Consider the following 21,416-nt stretch of genomic DNA (forward strand, 5'->3'; position numbering starts at 1 on the left):
CTTTTGAAGTGTGTAAAGCTCCATTTTATCCCATACATAGTCAAAATATTGGGGGGGATGATTCAATGGACCATCCCCCCTTGTCAAATATTGGGGGGGATATATCCCCTCCATCCCCCCCGGGATCTACGCCTATGCTAATAGGGCACGTCGCATGGATGGCGGTCGGTTAAGGATGTGTTCTAAAGAACTTAAGGTTTTGAGTTCGAATTGTGTCTTGGTATTTTTTTTTTTCCAATTTTAAGAAATTTTATTTTTTTTTTAATTTTTAAAGATAATTTAATTTTGTACAAATTAACATTGTAAATAATATTTTTTTTTACAAATAAACATCCTAATGATGTAAACATTTCTTATTAGCTCTTCCAGAAAACTCAATATAATAACTTGCGCCTGTACGAGGGACGCGCGGACCACCGGTGAGCGGTCGCTCATGTTTTTGACATTTATAAACTGCTCGTTCCAGAAAACTATAAACCTGTATTACTTAAAACTTACATGATAAGAATGTTCATCTTTATCTCTAGCCTGTGATCATAATTTTAAAAATACGGATAATGTAGTCATATTGCCTGATACTCAAGAGAGCGCTGAATCCATGTGAGCATCAGATGGCTATATGCTTGTAATGTATAAGCGCCAGGGAGGAGTTTTCAATGGACTTAGTTTTTAATGTTTAGATATGATTTAGAAGAAACATAATGCTTTCGAATGGAGTTTTCCCCACCTTTTCGACCTGCTACTTTCACCGCTAGATGGATTTATATTAAAGATAGCTAGAAGATTTCGACCGATTTTACCGTTTTTACGCTGAAAAAAACACGAGTGTGTCTGATAAAAAAAAAACAAAAGTCCGATAAATTTGTTATGAATTCAATTATAATTTTATAATCGATGTAAAGAGTATTAAATTCCGATTCGTTTTATCTTTTCTCCAAAAAAAAACACGATCCAGAAAAAGCGAAGTTATTACCAGAAGTTAAAAAATTGCTATATTTAGGAGTTTTGACGACGTTTATTGTCACGTATTCAAATTTTAGCACAAAATGTTATCGTAATGAATTAATCACTAACTAATTACACCCCTTGCTTTTCATTTCTTAGACACACCCCGACCACATGAGAGGAGCCACCCGACAGAAGCAAAATGTGATGATGCATAAACAACTAGCTCACTTCGAAAAATGTGTCAAAGATTTAAAAGGCACTTACTTTAGCCCAACGCATAATAACATGCTTCGAGATCTGGTTCCCAGCAACGTCATTGTGACGTCACTCGCTGTCCTACGAGAGCTTGTAAAACGAGACATCAGTCGCCAACATAAAAAAGGAATTGACATCAACGACAACGAACTAGTGAAGCATTTTGATGACTTCTTTCAGATGATTGCCTACTTACGTCGCTTGAAGAGAGATTTCACCGATAAGATTTATTCCGTCCTCTTTGAGTTCTTTTACCCAATTGCCTTGAATGACGTACCAGATATGATTGGTAAGGGCGGCAAACGCATGTCAAAAGTAAAAAGTGACAACCTCTCAATCATTAAAAACAACTCCGAACCAACTGATGACGAGGAGGAGATCGAATATGAAATGACTGAGGAACTGATCATTCAGTGCAATGAAATGCGTGACATCATCGAAAGTCTACACCATGTGAATTATAGATGGGAGAAACTGATGGCAAGTGATGAAATAGACGCCAATTTTTTTGATGCGGAAACCTTGCAGGAATTACGCCTGTACGACAGCAGCAAAAACTTTGAATATATGCTTCGGCTTGTACCTGACATCATCAACAAAAGCCTTCGAGCAGTTGAGCTTGCCAGAAAATGGTGGTTCAATTCGGATAAATTTTGCAAGAAGTTAGAGCAGTTTAAAAAGGAAATGGCACAAATGCCACGACGTCGTAGACCTTTGGTGGTGATTCCGGAGTCAGAGTTGAACAACTGTGAGCATAGTAATGATGAGGATGTTGAGGATGAATCTCCACAAATTGAGATCCAAGATGTCGACCGAATTGAGAGACGTCGTTCTGAAAGGCATAAAGAGGCGGAAGCCACAAACTACCGGAATGGAAGAAAAAAGGCGGAGGCAGCGTCAAAGCATTGGCTTCAGAAGGCGGTATCCCACCGGGATGAAAGAAGCCAAGAAGTAGTAGCAAGGAATAGGCCTATTGAGTATGGTGAGGATGAAAGCCACCAGGAGACTGCAGCCATTAAGTATCAAAATAAAAGACACCAGAAAGTTGTACCAAATATTGAGAGTAACGATGACATTGACGACGAATTGGAGTTCAGTTACAAAGAGGATGAAGAGGAGAGCCAAATTAGCAGTTCAGACAAAGAATCGAAGCATTTCACTGTTTCAAAATCAGAAAACGACAATAATATTGACGAATCCATCATTCAATTAGAAAATAGCCTCAAACAAGTGATTGCTAGAATAGGGACACTCGAGGAAGAGCTTCTTAAACAGAACACGGAGTTACACGGATTACAAAAACGTCAGAGTCGCATTGATGACCTATCTTCCGATGTAGAAAACGCAAAAGACATTAAAGATAACGTGTATTTTAAATTGAAAGACCTTAAAAACACAAAGGATGAGCTACTGAAAAAGATTTCTCGATCGAAGAATGGTTCACTGCTGCACACGGAACTAAAGAAGACGCTAGCATCAACAGAGGAAGACATAATGGAACTGAAGAACGCTGCCAAGCTCCATGAGTTTCATCATGAGTTGCTCACCAGTGACCTAGACGTTGAAATGGAAATGAGACCAACGTTGACAGGGTAAATATGAAATTGCTGTAATTTTTTTTATTTAATAATGGTTGAAGCAGTGCTAAAAAGGTATAGGTCCGTCACAATAGAGATCTTTTTACGCCGTTAGCATGATGTATCTGGATAGCCCGAAGTTGCAGCGCCTCTGCTTTAACCGCTCGGGCATTTGACTCGCCTATACATACTCTTGCCAAATTCAAGTGGTATTCAGGCTTTGGTAGTTACTTTAATAGTAATACTAATCTCCTCTTTTAACTTTTTAAGTTACACAGCAATATGACATAAAGTAACATATTTTTCTCACAACAGGTATTCGCAACATTTACAGTCGAAAATACTGGAGATGGAGCGTACTCTAGCAGCTGAAATGGTGAGAAAACATGTACTGGAAAAACGCCTCATAATTGCCAAAGCCAACCTGCAACACACCATCAAAGAAGATCAGCCGCCTCCAGAAATAAATGCGCAGCCAAAGTTTCCGTCTGAACAAATGTACGTCTACCAATCAGGACTCAGAAATCCACCATCAATTAAACCCCCCAGAATAACAAAGCCACGAGCTGAGTCCAACCACTCAGGTACAGAACACACAGATGTCAATTCTCCAGCCATATATATAAAACCAAAGAAAAAAACTAAAAGCAGACCACCAAGAAATAACGGTTCGTTTACTGCTCCGACACTTCCGGAACTTACTCCACATGGACATGTTATGACGAAATCAAAGGTACCTGGACGAAAATCACGCAAGCCCCTGAAACCTGATGCTAATTGGAAAAATCCTGAACTACAGTCCAGCCAGAGTAATGAGAATGTATCGGTGCAGTATAGCGATGCTACCAGTAACGCTGATGTACCCTCTAGTCCGGAAAATCACAGAAAACAGGGAAAGAGGAGGCCCAACAAGAAAGATGTCAAGCATAACGTTTTGTATACACCTCAGAATGGTGGACGCTATCGCAAGTCTTCTGGCAACCGTGGACGTCCACACGTCACAGACCGACGTACCAGTACATCGGATGACGGTGATACTAATTTCAAACAAGGGTTATCTGATTACTCCGTAGAAGTCAGTTCACGAAAAGAATATAAAAACAAAAACATTGAAAAACTCAATTCGACATACCGCGTTGAACCCCATAGACAACGTGAGACGTACTTGCCATCAAAACAGGTCGAAGTACTTGATAAAGTAAATAATTCAAATCGTAAACAACGCATCCATAACAAAAGACAGAAACAAAGACTAAGCGACGAATCAGATGAAGGAGTATACAAATCCAAAGATAAAAAAATACAACCAAGAGGAAAACACAACACAAGTCGGTATCTTAAAAACAAACAAGTTGACGACAGACAGAAGCAACAGGAGACACCTTTTTCGTTTGACGACGATGATGCATTGAGTATCCCAGAAGACCCGGACGCCGGTTCCTCTGAAAGTAACGACTCGGATTTCTCCGAAGAACTCAAGGCAAAACAGCAGAAACTCCGTGAGTTGCGCCATCGTCAAGAAGCTAGTAACAAAAGAACTTCCTACGATCGCCCTCAACGAAAGCCCGATAGACAGCCTAAGGCATATGACTCGAAGCGCGACAAAAACAGGCGTGAATATCAACATTATGACACCACTCCCCCACCACCGCCTGGCTACCATGAAAAAAGAACTAGAATACCAGTCAAGCATTATTGAAACTCAGGGCCGTTAATTAAAAAGAACAAATTTTAAACAATTAAAAAATGTGTTAATGTTTATAAGTAGGCCCTAATCCTAATATGGCCTTTGACACGACGTCGGACCAGGGAGTTGTTACAGTGACGTACCAAATCACTGGTCGGACCAAAACTATTAATTTGCCTAGTATATAAAACGTTATTTTGATTGCAAATCTCTAATTGTGGTCAAAAAACAATTTTTGCGCCATACTAAGCCATAAAAACTCACATGAACCCTACCAGAATTTTGTTTTACGGGCCCCTGATCGAGGCTGTAGTCGGCCTCTTTGTTCAGACCCGGCTGTCGGACATGTTGGGCGCCTCGTCGGCTATATATACTGACAGTTATTATTTATTCAAATTATCTATCATGTTGATGTTGAGTATGTTGCCGTGTGCAATATTATGCGCCATAAAATATCGCATGTACGCAAGCATCTTACTTCTTAATCAGGTAACAATGTTTTGCAATCATTATGTATGCAATTGGCAATCGATCTAATATGGTAATTAAAATCCGGATGCAATGCCACCAGGTATAATTATAAAAACTTATCAATCATCTTACACAGCCTATGTATTGAATGATGAGTTTGCAGTATCATAGCCTATTTCTCCTAAGTATCATCCCTCTCCATGGTAACTGTGTGTGAATCTAATTATAAAATGTAGAAACCAAAATGGGATCATTTTTTTTACAATTCAGTTGTAGATTAATATATGCCTATCGAAAGAACTATTAACTTTTTTAATGATTATGTCCTGATAACTTAAACAAGTGTTTATTATTATTATTATTATTATTATTATTATTATTATTATTATTATTATTATTATTATTATTATTATTATTATTATTATCATTATTATCATTATCATTATTATCATCATCATTATATTATTTAATATACGTAAATCCCAAATAACACGTCAATCATACTTTAATCAAGGATGCATTGAAGAGCATCTAAAAGTAATGACAACATAATTGTATTTGTAGAGAATAACACTAAATTCCTCGATGATAATACTTTATGAAAATGTTGTTCAGGCCGAAAACGTCACTATACAATACATAGTTATGAGCAACATACAGATTTTAGTTTTAAAATCACTGTTAGGTATTTTCACACAAATAACTTCCCTTCAACTTTCATCATTACTCTGGGTCAGTTTGCCTACAGTTCTTATATCTATAAACATCCATTTCTTTACAATGATTATCGCCTGTTGTCCCAGTAGAAGCGTGGAGCGGGGGGGGGGGGGGCCAGGGCCATTCTTCCTCCTCACTTTTTCTACTGGGGGCCCTTGGCACCCCCACTTTTTTAACTAAGTAGCCCTGACGATGTCACCATTCTATGTTGACAATTCCTGTAGATATTGAACAAATTAAACTTGCACCTTGTCTTGTATTGGTTTGTACAGCACCGGTGTCTGTTCACCTACTCTGCATCTCACTAAGCCCAGTTTAGCTAATTAAAGAGGACACCACACCAAAACTCCTATTGCTTTAACTTTTTACTAATCCGTGTACCTTCACTTCTGCCTCCAGTTCCACTGGTTATCTTCTTTCATTGGTCAACCATGTTTGTCCTGTTCACTTAAAAGCATCCAGTTTAAGTAGGACACTGAATATCAAATGAACGTCTGATTGACAAACTTCATAGCCTTAGTGACTTCTATTGCTGTTCTAATATTGGTTGTCATAGATTTATGGTTTTACATTCAATACCTGGGATCATCATTTTCTCCGTCAAATTTCCTGTGTTTATTAATGTAAGGATTTTTACCTGTTTAATGTTATAAATTAAACTTTGAACCCATATGGTCTACATCGCTTTATGTTCCATATGCACTAAATTGGTCTGAAATAATATTAGTTTAAAAAAAAGATAAATATAAAATATAAATGTATTTATCTTAAATATTAATTTGGTTGATTGAGCTTTTGAATATAGGCCTACGTCTTGAAATCTTGAAATATTAGAAATTACTCATACAATGAAGTTAAAATAGATTTTATATAATGATATAATATATAAATATCTTATAAGTATAAATGTATGATAAATATAATATAATATAATATATTATATATATATATATATATATATATATATATTATATTATTTTATTTTTGTCTTTGGAATATGTATGTATATGATATTAACTTTGGTATGGAGAAACACCTCCTCCCGGGTGATAATTGAAGATAATAAATATTTCAGAACGTATACTCTCATATGTGGGGGTGTTTGTCTTTTGTCTTCTTTTCTTTCTTGTAGATTTGTAACCATGGATAAAAATCCGTGTGTAATTTGTCCTTGAATTACGTTTGTTTGTATAATGCAAAGAGTTGGAATTTGAAAATGTTGAAATACCATAATTGAAAATAGGCCTATATAAGCCTACATCATATTTACCTTCCCACAACTCTACATTATAATACATCACTATACCCAACAGACAACCACCACACATGCCCGAACATCAGGTATATAATAACTTTAATAAATAAAGATGAAATATAAGGTCTATTTTAAATAAACAATTTCGGAAAAAAGTAGACATAATGATAACATAAATGTGTTCTATATACAACATATAGAGTCCAATACTTAAAATAATGTCATCTGCGGACAAAATTGAATTGATATACTTAACTAAAATAAGCTCATTCTTCCTCATTATTTGTAGAAACAAAAAACTGGTCTCACAAATTTCATTAAAATGTTAATGCGGTAGCACTCTATGGTATACCTCTCTATGTTATAGGCCTACTAACGCTGATACGGTTATAGTCGGTAGTTTGCTACTGATGTCACATGCCACTCATTGTGATGCCTATCGCAGCGTCATATTAATATTATTAAATGTACATATATTTGCGCAGTGCAGTCACTCACGACGGTGTCACTTGTGGTGAGGTGATAATATAACCCAAGCACTTGATGCCACTTTGTGATATCAATGACAGTATCACTCTCCTGCCAAATGTTAGTGGCATAGGCCTAGTTGTGTTTCAACACCGTGATGCCACTTTGTGACTGAATGAACCCACGTGATAGTGATACCACCGATTGGTCGCCATCAATGTACAGCACACACAAGATGAGTGGTGCACACTTCCACGCCAAGCATCTCTATGGCACCTACTCTGTGCCACAAGGCATTCAAATAAAGGATTCCGCGGCTCGTATACATTTTGGATCAGCCTGCTACATAAATAGGATAGTACTAGGCCTAACAACAGAGTCTAGTTTGGCACACTGCATTTATAAATACTGTACAATTTACTGTACTAGTTGATGGAATGAATTTCGCCAATGTCTATATTCATCGAAATGATAATAACCTTATTTTAAATACATTTAAAAGTATTTATTTTTTTTAAAACTCATGAGATGTACATTTGATAATGTAAATTTATCTTCAATGGCAATGAAACAAAACAAAATATTCTAGTGAAATTTTGGGTGGAATCATTCATCCAGACAACTAGGTTGCGGACCTTTGTGTCTCCTGAACTTATTTGGGCAGTGGTTCTGTATTAGCTGCATTAATATATACACATTAACATATTATACATTCACACACCCGAAATGTTGTTTATATATATCATTAATATTAATATCTTTATATATATACTGTCTCTTATACACATCTATGTGTATAAGAGACAGGTAATGTAATGAATACTCAGATGCTTAAAACATTGACTTTAGAAACACTAAATATAAGGCGCTTATATTACACTACTATTAAGGAGAAGGCGCAACAGCATATTCAGGATCAGATCCTATATACACACACGGCTTTGTTGAGGATATCGTGATGATGATACAATATTCATACATTTAGTAATACTGCCCTCTATATAATGTGGCATTGACATGGAAAGTTTTTTGGGGGTGGGGGGAGTGGTCGACACTATTTTCCATCCAGCATTCTGGAGGATGGAATCTAGTGTCGACCAAAGCATTTGTTGTAATTCTTCCACTATATAATAAGCATAATGACATTGTAACCATATATATTTCATTTCATTTCCTTCATTTATTCGCCTCAAATAAGGTTCTGGGGCTCGACGAGACAGCAGTCATAATACAGGCAATATAACATATAGTAATATACATTGTGTACTTAATTGTCAAATCTATACAATTTATCAGACTTGGAGAACTCTTCCTTCCTTCTGGTCTCCACGTCCAAAGCTCCCTCCCGAACTACTTGTATCCGTCAAATCTGATGACGTAGACATTGCACAGGATCTGTCGCTATTGAGCGCATGCTCATCCTCCCAGGTACTTTGATTCAATCCCGACGAAGACCCACTATCATTGAGGCTAGGAATACGAAGACTACGTGGAGAGAGTTTGCCTAGCCGAGATGGAGTTGTTTTTGTGAGTTTATTTTCCGCTACACAATCTGGATCAGCTTGGAAAGCAAGCGCATTCATGATTTTCTGATCTGAAACAGCACCACACTGCTTTACGTCTTTCATTAGTATGGAAGCAGGAATCAGATGCCATGCGATTGAGTCAATAAACGGTGCCATTGCTTCTTTCAATTTTGTTCCTGGTCTGCGTTTACACATTTGCCTGCTCCAGCCAACAGCCGCATAGAATTTCGTCACCTCTTCTGCTTGCAATTCTTCACGAGTTAATACTAGTCTGACTACGTGTTCTGGTAATGTTGTAAACGCCGGCAAACTCAAAACTTCTTCACCATTTTCATCGATAAATTCTAAAGCCTGTAAAAATAATATTTTTGTAGTTATGAATGTTTAGTAGCAAGCAACATTCGATTGAACAAAACATTATATGGAACTGGTCGGCAGTGGCAGCTCTAGGACTGTCTCTTATACACATCTAGATGTGTATAAGAGACAGCACTAAATATAAGGCGCTTATATTACACTGGGACTTGGGCTTGTAGACCCGAGCTGAGGGAAGGGTTTGAGAGGGTGTTCCCCCTCCCAAATGAGATTTTTTTAAAGAATAGGAACCTCTGGATGGCCAGAAATGACACTCTCTGATTGTGACAGACATATATTGGCTTGGCGTGGGCCTATTTTTATGTATTTTTTAGTCCAACTGCCCGACGAGCTCCTCCCCCCCCCCCGCTGGCGCCGCAACTACTGGTTGGAGTTAAGAATGATAGATTTTTGTACTTCGGTAATCATTCCCGGCCGCTGATATTTCTAAACCCAATTTTGATTGATCAGAAATCATCCAATCATTCACTTCTCTTTTACGTATTACCTGTTTCCATAAAATCACTACACGCTATCGATAAAATCTTCGACGCTGATAGGTTGGTTAAATTGAGAGCCTTAATTCCCGATTTGCGCCGAGACAACTAGGCAGTGTATCGAAAAAGACTAGCGATAGTGTAGCGATTTTAAGGAAACCGGGCCTTATTCTATGCAGCAAGCGGTGTACATCAAAAGGAGCCAACATAGCTGGGGAGATCAGACTTTCAGCACTGCCCAAGGCTCTTGAATAAACGTTCAACATTACGCATTCACCTTTATTTGGCAGTCACTACTTAAAGCGCATCTTTTGTTTTTTATTGTTTCTGTTATTAACGTGGAGTGGCCTTATATAAATGGAACGAATGATTGATTGAATGAAATGTGTATTATTTTTTTAAAATATAATATTATATTGTAATCTTAGTCTTAATGCCTAAGGTTCAAATTCCACGACATACCCTTTGGACGAGCGATTTTGTCGACTTGTATTGGATATATTTTTCAGCTGAACATAAGATCATGCAAACAGTGTCTACATTGATGCAACAGTGCATAAACCCGATACATGCCCGACGAAGTTCATCCAGGCCGTAGTGATCAGCTGCATTCATTAACCCTGTAAAATAAGAATTGATAATGTTACACATGATGACGCTTTGAAATTGAAACAATTTTTACAAAAGCAACTGCTTGAAAATACTGCTTGTAACATTAACAACATCGTTAATCACATTTACCTTAATTTACCTTATGCTCTGTACAAATTTTATGTGGTGTGCCCATATATGTGCATGATGATGTCATATTACACCCAAATATGGACATTTCACATTTTTTGTCACATAAAATTTTATAGTGGGCAGAGCTTTATAAGTCTACGGTGAAATAATAAGGCTTGGTTTACATTTAACGCGTTGATGCAAACACGCAAGAAACTCACTAGAAGTATAGTAACGTTGCTTGGTTTAACGCGTCTAAATTGCTTCAGTGTGAACCAAACGTAATGATGTCACGTTGTAACATAGGGCTAACCAATCACATCTTGCAATGGCGTAGGATGTTTAAATTTCTACTGGTTTGTTGTTACTCAAACGCATTTTACTGCCATTGTAACATACGAAGAAAAAACAACGTACCTATGACCGTTTCTGCCTGTAAAGTAACACATCCCGTGTGAACGTACTCAATTAATTGGTGAAACACGTCGGGATCGAACTCCTTTATTACTACTGTTCGTGGGTTATTAATTTCTGGGAAGTCCTCTCCGCTGTTGCTTTTTCGCAATTTTCTTATCACAGTTCTCTTCTTCGGACTATCTGAACGACAATGTGTGTATAGCATTTTGTGGAACACTCTGTAGAAGATAAAGACGTAAAAACATGAAATTATATTAATGTGATTTCAATAGTACCAGGGGACCATAATAAAAATCTACGAAAATGCAATAATCGTCATAACAGCACCCATGCCCACTGTAGAGGCTAACATACGTTAAATTCTTATACCTGTTCTCATTATAATTATAGGCGTATTTATATATTATATATTAGTATTATTATATTATTTATTAATATTGTCATTATTATTATTATTATTGTCAATACCACGTTTCATCATTTTTGTCATCCTTATTATCTTTAATACGGTACCGTACATTATATCTTTTTATCATATATTAGGACTATCGTTTTGGTGGTCATCGTCATTTTCGCCACTGCAACTGCTGCTGTTATTGAATGTTGCTATTGTTGTTGTTACTGTTAATAACATAATTATCATCGTCGTCATTGTTTGCGGTTGCATACCTGCTTCTTGCAGCTAATATCGCCCTGATGCCGCAGATCGTTTCTTTTTCGTCACCAACGATGAAGATGACGTCACAGAGTTCGGGCATTTCTTGGAAATACGACAGGTCATCAGATACTCCGGATTTGTTTTCAAATCTTGAACTTCTTACTCCCCGGCTTGGGTACACGCAATTCGACATAATATTAGATTTTTTAAAACTGCCATCCATGTCTGAAAATAGAAATTTATATATATTCTTAGAATCGTTCCGATAAATGTTAAATAGTTAATCACTTGAGTGACTTGCTTATTGAAAGATTCGAGCGATGTGATGTTAACTAAATTAATGTCGTAACTAATTGTTAACCAAGTAATGTTTTCTAAAAGACAGTCATCTTATTTTAGTTTCCAGTTGACGTCAAGTTTGCTGCTAAATTATGAAGAAATCCGCATCTCAGTCGTGAACAGCACTGGTCACCCATGATTAGGTCGTCGTTCTCAATTCTTTACCCTTTTTGATCAGTCTGGCTAAGAAATGTGAATTAATTAGCGTTAGATACTAGTAATTACATCACGTGTATTTGCAGAATGTTATATTGCAGTTCTCTATATAGCTGTCATCAATGCAAACACTATAGTGAACTCCGATTAACATTTTCGGCGACAATCTGATCAAAACTGGTCAGCTTCAGGGTCGAGAGTTGAGGTGCGAGTTGCGAGACGTGCTGTCGCTGTGATAATGAATTTCAATTGATTTCATTGAAATCAATGAAAGCAAAACCTCATCATTGTGCCAGAACGTCTCCACGCGTCCAAATTTTAAAACAAAATGTTTGTAGATCGTTAGAGGTTGACAATGTAAATTAATAAGTGCGTTATAGAATAAAAAGAAGGAAGAAAACAGGAAATGTACTGTACCACTACGAGAGGTTCTTTGCCTAGTGAATCTGATTTTGTATTGCGTTTATCTAAATATGTTTACTGGTGGCTTTACTTAGCAAGGTGTGAGATAAGCATGAGCTTTTGTACAAACTGAATAAATATAAATGTAAACTGAATCAGTTCCCAGTTCTCCATTAAGAAATTATCCCACGGTTTACATATACATTATGCTTAATTGTGCTTGTATGAATTAGCTCTTCATTTAATTCTTGGTAAACATTTTTTTGAAACACGAATGCACCATGAGATAACACGCGGTTAAGTGTGTCGGGTAGTCTTGACGCACAACAAGTGGTTTTGAAGTATGGCTACTGTATGCTGTATTGGTTTCTTGAGTTTAGTCTAGGTCTACTTGTTATCCCCAACCCCAACTCCATTGTCCTCATCTACATTTCATTTCCGGATATTAATAACTCAAAAAACACTCGACTATAATTGATAACATATCGCCTGAGACGGGCCCATGGGTTTATAGAACCACTGGTGTCAAAACATCAGGAACATTCACAAAATCTGCTCTATCAGTCATGACTTCGAATTCGAATTATGACTATGGGCCTATGAAGATTAGATTATAATAATTGAATAATTATCATAGACTTTTCTTTTGTGTTTGTGCCAATATTTAAAAACAAAATATGATTTTACTCACACTCACGGGCGGCGCTAGCGTGGGGTTCGGAAAGCAAATGATCTCTGGACCCCCACCCCCCAAGGAATTTTCAGCAAGGTCGTCGGGCAAAAAGCAAATCTCGAGCGCCGAAAGTACAATTCAAGCATTACTTATTAAAAACTGTTTAGTTCGAACAGTGCTACTGTATGTGCGACAGAGGACTTGTTCTTTCAATAGGGAGATTAATACCCCCTACACTGAGGAGGACTCTAAACTTGCATAGTTTTCTATCAAATTATCCTTTTTAACTAAAGAATCCCATTAACACAATTTGTTTTTTTTTTTAAATAAAATATTCCGACAAATTTTGATTTTTCAATTGTCTTCCCTCCCCCGACCCACCGTGGGGGGGGGGGGGTTCCTGGCGCCGCCCTTGCCGCACACACATTTCGCGAACGATCCGTTCACTTTCTCAAGTAGCCGGCGATGCTACATTCACGTAGTGTAAGTAAAATCATATCGTTCATTTTTGTTTATATTGGATCAACAAAAAAGAAAGGTCTATGATAATAATTACGAATCCAAGGTTAATTGGCACATATCCGACCAATTCCATGATAGGCTAATAAAATTGTAATTACATTTAATTATTTTTGCATTACTGTATACGTTGTATAGTATAATTGATATTGGATTTGGCGTGCAAAGAGATATAATTAACAATAACATTATCGTTTCTTATATATTTCCGTTACCGTTAGTACCGTATGTGTTGCCGAACAAAGAATATGACCTTGAACGAATATTAATAATATCAAGAAATCTTCTTGTAGTCTGACTAGATGATGTATTGGTTTATAAGCCATAGTTTTTGATCATATTACTCAATAAAACGTCACCTACAAACAATGAAGTTACAATTGATGCAAGGCAGTCTTTAATGTGGGTTAATCTTGCTGGAAATCTGCAAAATGGAAACAGCGAGAATTCGTGTAGACTATCATTTCCTTTTCGCATTTTGATCCAAAATTGATTAGACCCCAAAGGTGTTATGCAGCATGTTTGGGCAGGTGGATGAAATGAAGAAATAACTAAAGGATGAGTAGCAGAAAGACATGAAATAAACCTGATTAAGTTAAGACATCTTTTCAATCGTTCATCACCATTATATTCCACACATCACTTAACATTTTCTAACGAATTTTGTCAACATGCTTAGAGCATGGAAGTATGCTTAGAGAAAGACTTTCCTCTATGGTATAAACAACTTCAGATTAAGCCATACAGAATCATACAGGCTTAATAGATTTAAAGCCCTACATGACCAAATATTAAAATCATCAAAGCAGTCGTGACGTAAAAGAAAAAAAATACTAGCTATATAAACATCATTGTAAATACTTCAAAAGGTTTAATTCATCTGCGTAGACCCAATAAAACTCAAAACCGTGACTTTTGAATATCATGCGTCATTTTAGAATAACGAAAACACTACAACATACGGTACCTCATAGTTATCATTAAGAAGAAATTAAGTAGCAGGGCCTACCATTTGTAACAGTGGTAATGATTTGGGCTTCTAATCAAAAGATCAGGGGTTCGAGTCTCTGGAAGCTATTTCTCTGTTACAGTAGTCAAGGCCCGTTGCCCTCGTTGTCTCTATCGGGATTAAGCGGGTATCCTGTTAATGAGCCCTACAGTTGCAACAGTAGACACTATTGGTGTATGATCTTATTTATCTTATAATTATTATTATTATTACCAGGGTAATAATAATAGGCCTATTAATAATAAATATTAATTCGATTATGAATATTAAAATTATTAGCATTTTTGGATTTCTCCTGATTCAACATTTTGACACGAAGGACACAAGGCCTAAGGCTTTAAGGTTAGTCTTAATTTCCTCCATGGACTAAATCTGAACATAGAGCTCCATAGTCTGAATGTTAAGGCTTAGAGAATAGTTAGGCATGTTGTATACATAACGTGGATAATCATTCAGTAGTGTATAGATTGGTTTGTTATTGAACCGAAGTCGATCTCAGCGTAACTCATATGTTTTTAATAGACAATCGATACAACGTTATACTGTAGAAATCATGTCCAATAATTTGTTCTTAAGTCAGAATTATCAACAGATCAACGATACTTTGAAGTCTTTAATGAACTACAGAACTGAATACAATGCATCTATAGAATTTGTGAATGAACAATCTAATGAACGGTGCAACATGGCCCTTACAGGAGTCAACATTGACGACATAGGCTTTGTTTTTTAATTAGTTACATGTACGAAATAATTAACAGCTATTCCGGTGGTCTATTAAGTTTTGGTTTTCTTGATATTGATTTTAGTTTAAAGCAGGTCCATAAGTAGCTGAAGTGTTATGAGCGTGTATGAGGCGCGCGCTGCTTCATAACCAATGCAATGATGGAAGAGATAAGTATGTTTCATTTGATAGTCAGGGATGGATGATTTTTGTTGGAACTTTAATTATCAGACATTACCGCTAACTTCTAGTCAATCATATATTTTATTAGGTACATTTAATAAGCGGTGATTTTAAAAATGCAAAATCAAAATAATCATAGAAATAATTTTTGAAATTTACTTGAAGTAACATACAATTATCAACTTGAACAGAGAAATTAGAGTACTGTATTTAAAAAAATGGTTTGCATAATTTTACATCAAAAAATAGTAGAAACACTTACTGGAAATGTTTTAAAATTTTTATTATCATTATCCATATAAAATCAGGGTACACATTATTTTAAATTCAATCATGTCTATGCTCAAGCTAAAAAATTAGCAAGTTAATTTCAAAATTCTTTTTATGATTTTGTCATTTTCAGGTGACAATACATTGAGTTAAGCTAATTTATTTTAACATAGGCCTAGTTGTAGTCTTCTTTTCTTTTTTTTTTTGTTTCACTACATTTCCAAGATAAACATTACAAATGCACTTCACTAAGTCAACCATAAACAATATGCACCTGTTAACCCACCTCCATGCTGTACATATAAACAATCAGAACGGAAAACAAGATATTTTCATTGAGACCAAAAAGAACAGCCAGTAAAGCAACCGAGAACAATGCTTCTTCCTGTCACTTAAACCCACCGTGAAAGACCAATTTAGAAATTATATTATAGTACAATTAGTTATTTGTTTAGCTTACAAATAACCATAAGGAGAGAAAAATATCGAATAGATGTCAAAAAACGTAAACCTAATGAGCCGGTACCGCTACGTTCCGTACTAATCTGTGGATTATAATGTGTGTGTCTATAGTTAATTTCATGGTAGACTAAATCATGTATAAATATAGGAGCCAAAGTCGGTGGATTCCGGTATACTTCAGCAATCTAATATGTGATGCCTGTCTTGGTAAATTATAGTTAAGGCAAGATAATAAAAATTGATCATAGTAGCGTGATTAGGCCCACATATCATAGCCCTGTTATTTGTCTTATTATTATTAATAATAATAATAATGAATAACGATGTTATAATAATGAATATCTAACCCGCAGTGAACTCGAACTCAGAGCAGACAAGAGAGGCTAGGCCTACTCAGTCCTAACTGACATTTCGTATAGTGACACTAAATAGGAGGCCAATTGTCTTCAAGGCATACGTTGCCTGATGTATAGGCAAGCCACTAATGGTAGTTAACGATACAGTGGAAAATCTGTATCTTCCCAACAATATGAATATATTATGTTATTACCACTTATATGAGAAAAGTGAACCCATCGAGATTCAGTATTTCTTTATTCTTTCAACTATAGTAATCTGAAAAAAGAAACCCATTTAGGCCTATATTAACTTTATGACAAAAGCTTCGATCATGTTATTTCTCGTTATTATGACGCTTCTCCGTGTTGATACTGAGAGGTGAACGAAGAAGGACGAATGAAGTTCGTAAAAGTTGAATGACGTTATACGTGGATCTGGATCACGCATTTTAGAGTTGGGGTATACCTTAATGGTCATAATATATTATCCTATTACAATGAAATCCACACAGAACGCACTCAACTTAATCAATTCTATATCCATTAATGGACATGTGTTTATTGGGACATCCTAACGGCCAATAAATTGGAAATTATGTTCAACATTATGATGAATATCCCCTGTGCAGAATAACGAGTATTCTCGGCGCCATCATAGATCAAATTGGTTTTACAGAAAATGAAGATATGTTGATGCTCTGGGTTCAAGTTAATTGGTATGAGCATGCATAATATGAGCATGCTGTCGACTGCAAGGATTGGCTCTATGCCACCTGTATTATTAAGTTCTATATTCCTTTTTTCATATTATTGTTAATGTATATCAAATATTAAGTAATTTTTTTAAATATCTGTGTATTGTTATTATCATTTTCATCGTCTGCTGGGTTAGAGAGGCCGGTCTAAACCTATTCGTTCGTTACATTGTATTTGTAACTGACACATCGATAAAAATATTAGGCTTAATGTGTAATGTGCTATTGATGAAATTAAGCCTATATAATACCAGATTGCAATAAGTTTACAATGCATATTTTCATTATATTTCTTTTGCTTCATCTTGTGTACTGCCAACATTAAGAGATCCATAAGCATATAATTAAAAAAAATGTAAACCAAAAGAAAATTAAAAAAAAAACAACTTAGAAATAGGCCTAATGAAAATTTGTTAAAAAAAATTAAAGACACAATGAAAGATTGTAGAACGTATAAAGAGAATGGCTAGAGCAAAGATAGTTACTTAAGGTTATTGAAAATTAGAGAAAGGAGGAAAACAAAATAATTAATATGTATAGTGAATGTGTAAGTGTGTTGTAAAGGTGTGTTGGTACGTATTTGTTGGCGTATGTTTGTGCATGCGGGGTACGTGTGTGAAAGTGTCGAGGTGTGTATGTATGTATGTATATGTTTTTTAAGGTAAAAATTGAATGAAAATATTACGAGGAATGTGCGATTTTTCAACAACAAAAATAATTACGGTATAAAACGCAATTTCTTTTTTCTTTTAATTTTGTTTTATATTGTAAAGAATTATAGAGCATTGTACAGTATGAGAAAAAAAAGTAAAATTGAAAACCATGAAAAAAGAGGACAAAATGTGGATGATCCCCACAAAAGACAAAAAAAAATATTTCTTTTGCTTCCGACTACAGTGACAAAGGAGAATGGTGACCAATAAACCCAAAAAGCTGTTACCGTTGTAGCATTTACCCGCCCAGTATACATTACACTGCAACATGTATATGTGCTAACAGTACCGTAAAGATAGTAATTATTTAATGAACTGAGACAGATATTATAGGTCTGCTTCAACAGGATAGGAACCATACGTATTTGATTATGACGTCATTAAATATAGTTTCAATTAAAGCACGTAATCATGGAGGTGTATGGTAGTATCTCGTGTTTCGCACAGTCGGTATATATCAAAGGCAAAGAGATGGAGTCCAATATCACCTGGTATCATGAAACTAAATGTAGCGAAAGCAGGTGGATAATTGTTTTCAGGTTTTGAAGACAGGACGATAATCATAATGATGAGAGGAAGTGAGAAAACGCGATAGAAAAAGGAGAGGTTGGTGAGAAAAGAAATGATAAACGTTTTCACAAAAATTGTGCATTTCCAATACGTTTATTTGGTCTACAACGTAGAAGAAATTGATTTATGGATATTGAAATGTGGACACAATATAGTCTGTCACCAAGGACGTTACCATAATCACAAGACACTTCCCATTGGTAATGTTATCAGTTTATGATGCCTGCTAACTTGAAGTTCCATATTTACACATTGTGAATTGTTCCGATGTCAACGAGTTGTGTTTCTCTATTAATAAAAAAAACAGCGTAATAATTCTAATTTGTTTGTGAACTCGGACGGAAAATATGGAACAAAGAAGGATATCAAATCATCAGATTGTACACGACCTCATCGATCGTGCAGCCACTCGGTTCAAACAACGCCCAGGGTTTTGGTTCATGATGACCGTCGATCGTGGAGCTACGTGGTTCAACATTGGAGTAAATATATTAAGTTTTCTCTATGGTTAAACCGTAGGATCTATGGTTCAACAAACGCACATGGTTGATGATCGTCGGTCGTGGAGCCACGCGGTTTACGCCCAGGGTTTTGGTTCTTACACATCATGTCTGAAGTCTACACGACAGTAAAAATTATTTCAAGCAAATTTACTCTATTCCACTGACACAGATCAGTTATATATTACATATTAGTCTACACATTGTAATAGGTATATTATTAAATGCAGCTCCTTTTTAGGAATCCAACAAAGAGCCCAATTCCTCTACAGCAGCCTTTTTCTTTTTTAAACATAAAGGCTGTCTGTAAATTTTTAAGGTAATATATTTTTTCTCATTTCTATCACATTAACAATAACCAACAATGCAGTAATTTTATAGGAGATTAACCATTTTGTGTACTCTGAAATCAAACTATTGTAATTAAGCGCAATAGAGCATTACTTTACAAGATAGGCTGATTTTTGACTGATTTTCAGTCAATTACTTTTGTTAAAACATTATTGGATTAGACATGTTACATTATCTTTTTTGAGTTTTGAATATAGTAGAAGATTTTTTTCTCTTTTCCAACAATAAGATACAAGTTAAATTATCGTTGCAATCGTTCAAACGAATTATACGTCATTAAATTTAAATCGTTCTAAGAGATTCAGAAAGTGAGAACAAGCTAAATGCCAAGCATGCACTTATTATAATGTGTTTGGTTTAGGCCTACTCAGTTACATAAAAGATAACATGCTTAGTGGAACAGGCCTAGACTGTATAAAACTGAGTACCCGGGAGACGAATATCTTTGTCCGTTGAATAATATGTACAATATTATTCATAGGCATTATACAGTGTAGAATCTTTTTCCGTTGAAAGAAACTTCTGACTGACTGTCATTTTTCATTTTGTATTTGACATCATAATGTTGTTCATTTAATAAATATCACAACATATTCATAGGCCATACAAAAACTTAAAGCAAAATATATCTGATACTACTCCCTGCTTATACAGAGCGCCTGTTTGAAAGTTGTTACCAGAAGTTGCATCTTTAAAATCAGAAATATTATTTCTCCGTTCAGATACGCGTTTAGCCCTGAATTGTTTGATAAATAAATCCCCCCATATTTCGAGAATATATAGCCTTGAGTTTGTTTAAAGCTTGCTTTTGTTTCTGTCGAAAGGGTATTAAATGGACTGGTGGCCATGGTCACGAGGCTTACAATAGCTGAATACAACAAATCAATATCAATTATAAATCCATTTACAATCATCTGGAATCCGATCCCAGCTGGAAACTATTCTAATAAATCATTACTATGAATAAAGAAATCAAGAGTAAAATAATACAGAATTTATATAAAATGGTGAATACTTTTAAGAGCTTGTGTGATACTAAATATATTCTAGACGTATTGTCTCCATTTAGGATTCGAACTGAAGACCCTCCAGTTGCCGACCGGTTGCCCTACCAATTGAACTAGAATGAATCCATGCTTGTATAGTCTCTTTGATGTCCCCATTATTACACCTTTTCTACATACAGTATATGAAAAACATATAATATAATGCTAATAATACTTACATCTGCTTTTTAATATGACTTCCTGGCAATTGTTGTATTTTAAAACAATTGGCATAAAGATTTTTTTTTCTATATCGACTAAGCACAGCAACACATACTTCGACGAAATTTACCAGGCGGTGGATGCAAAGCATGCTCTTGTAGTCACCAAACTTACCAAAATCATGCAATGTCGAATAAAAAAAAATGGCCTATAAAAACACGTGTATTCAATGCTTCCTATAAAACATTGTGATTTAGATTCACTATTTATTTTTATATAATACAAGTTCCGTTTAGTAACGTTTACCATTATTTGTGTTGTGCAAACAGTGGATACCTTATAATGCATTTTCTTACGATACACGTTGCCCCAGAAGGAGCGAATTTCCTGGAATGAATAGAAGAGAAACAAAATAGCTGTTTATAAAGAGCAAATATTTTGGTCGCTTACCCGGTGAATTCGTCAAATTAGTAAAAGCCTTTCTTCGCCAAGATTCAAGTCGTTCGATGTTTCGATACATTTCGATATTTATTTGTTAGGCCTCTAAATATTTTTCCATAAAAGTTTGGTGTATGCGTGTACATAGGCCTACTGTCGAACACTGCTTACTGATCTAGCGCACGTTGGTTAGTGGAGAATGTATCAATTTTTGTGCTATTTAAAGATTTTAAAACCACCTTGACTTTGATTT

At 35.6% G+C, this 21,416-nt stretch overlaps 2 protein-coding genes across 5 annotated transcripts in view; one reads left to right on the forward strand and one right to left on the reverse strand.

Moving 5' to 3' along the window:
• LOC117116164 overlaps window positions 1-6,557 on the forward strand; it is a 9,826-nt gene extending 3,269 nt beyond the window's left edge. The window contains exons 2-3 of the mRNA XM_033260163.1: window positions 1,105-2,795; window positions 3,096-6,557. Coding sequence (XP_033116054.1) covers window positions 1,105-2,795; window positions 3,096-4,479 — 3,075 coding nt within the window. The 3' untranslated portion in view covers window positions 4,480-6,557. The remainder of the gene's footprint in view (window positions 1-1,104; window positions 2,796-3,095) is intronic.
• Window positions 6,558-8,538: 1,981 nt separating this feature from the next.
• LOC117116155 (serine-enriched protein-like) overlaps window positions 8,539-21,416 on the reverse strand; it is a 19,146-nt gene continuing 6,268 nt past the window's right edge. Inside the window, exons 1-5 of one of the 4 annotated variants that reach the window (XM_033260148.1) lie at window positions 21,176-21,333; window positions 11,565-11,778; window positions 10,896-11,113; window positions 10,218-10,375; window positions 8,539-9,255 (exon numbers count right to left, since the gene is read on the reverse strand). In XM_033260148.1, the coding sequence (XP_033116039.1) occupies window positions 8,671-9,255; window positions 10,218-10,375; window positions 10,896-11,113; window positions 11,565-11,778; window positions 21,176-21,245 (1,245 nt within the window). In that variant the 5' untranslated portion in view covers window positions 21,246-21,333 and the 3' untranslated portion in view covers window positions 8,539-8,670. Of the gene's footprint in view, window positions 9,256-10,217; window positions 10,376-10,895; window positions 11,114-11,564; window positions 11,779-12,117; window positions 13,436-20,742; window positions 20,892-21,175; window positions 21,334-21,416 lie in introns of those variants that run through there. The other 3 variants (XM_033260149.1, XM_033260151.1, XM_033260150.1) reach the window with 3 other exon arrangements.

This window comes from Anneissia japonica, unplaced genomic scaffold (genome assembly GCF_011630105.1).
Source record: "Anneissia japonica isolate Jap-2015-1 unplaced genomic scaffold, ASM1163010v1 scaffold287861_len940595_cov192, whole genome shotgun sequence".
In the NCBI taxonomy this organism is placed as follows: Eukaryota; Metazoa; Echinodermata; class Crinoidea; order Comatulida; family Comatulidae; genus Anneissia; species Anneissia japonica.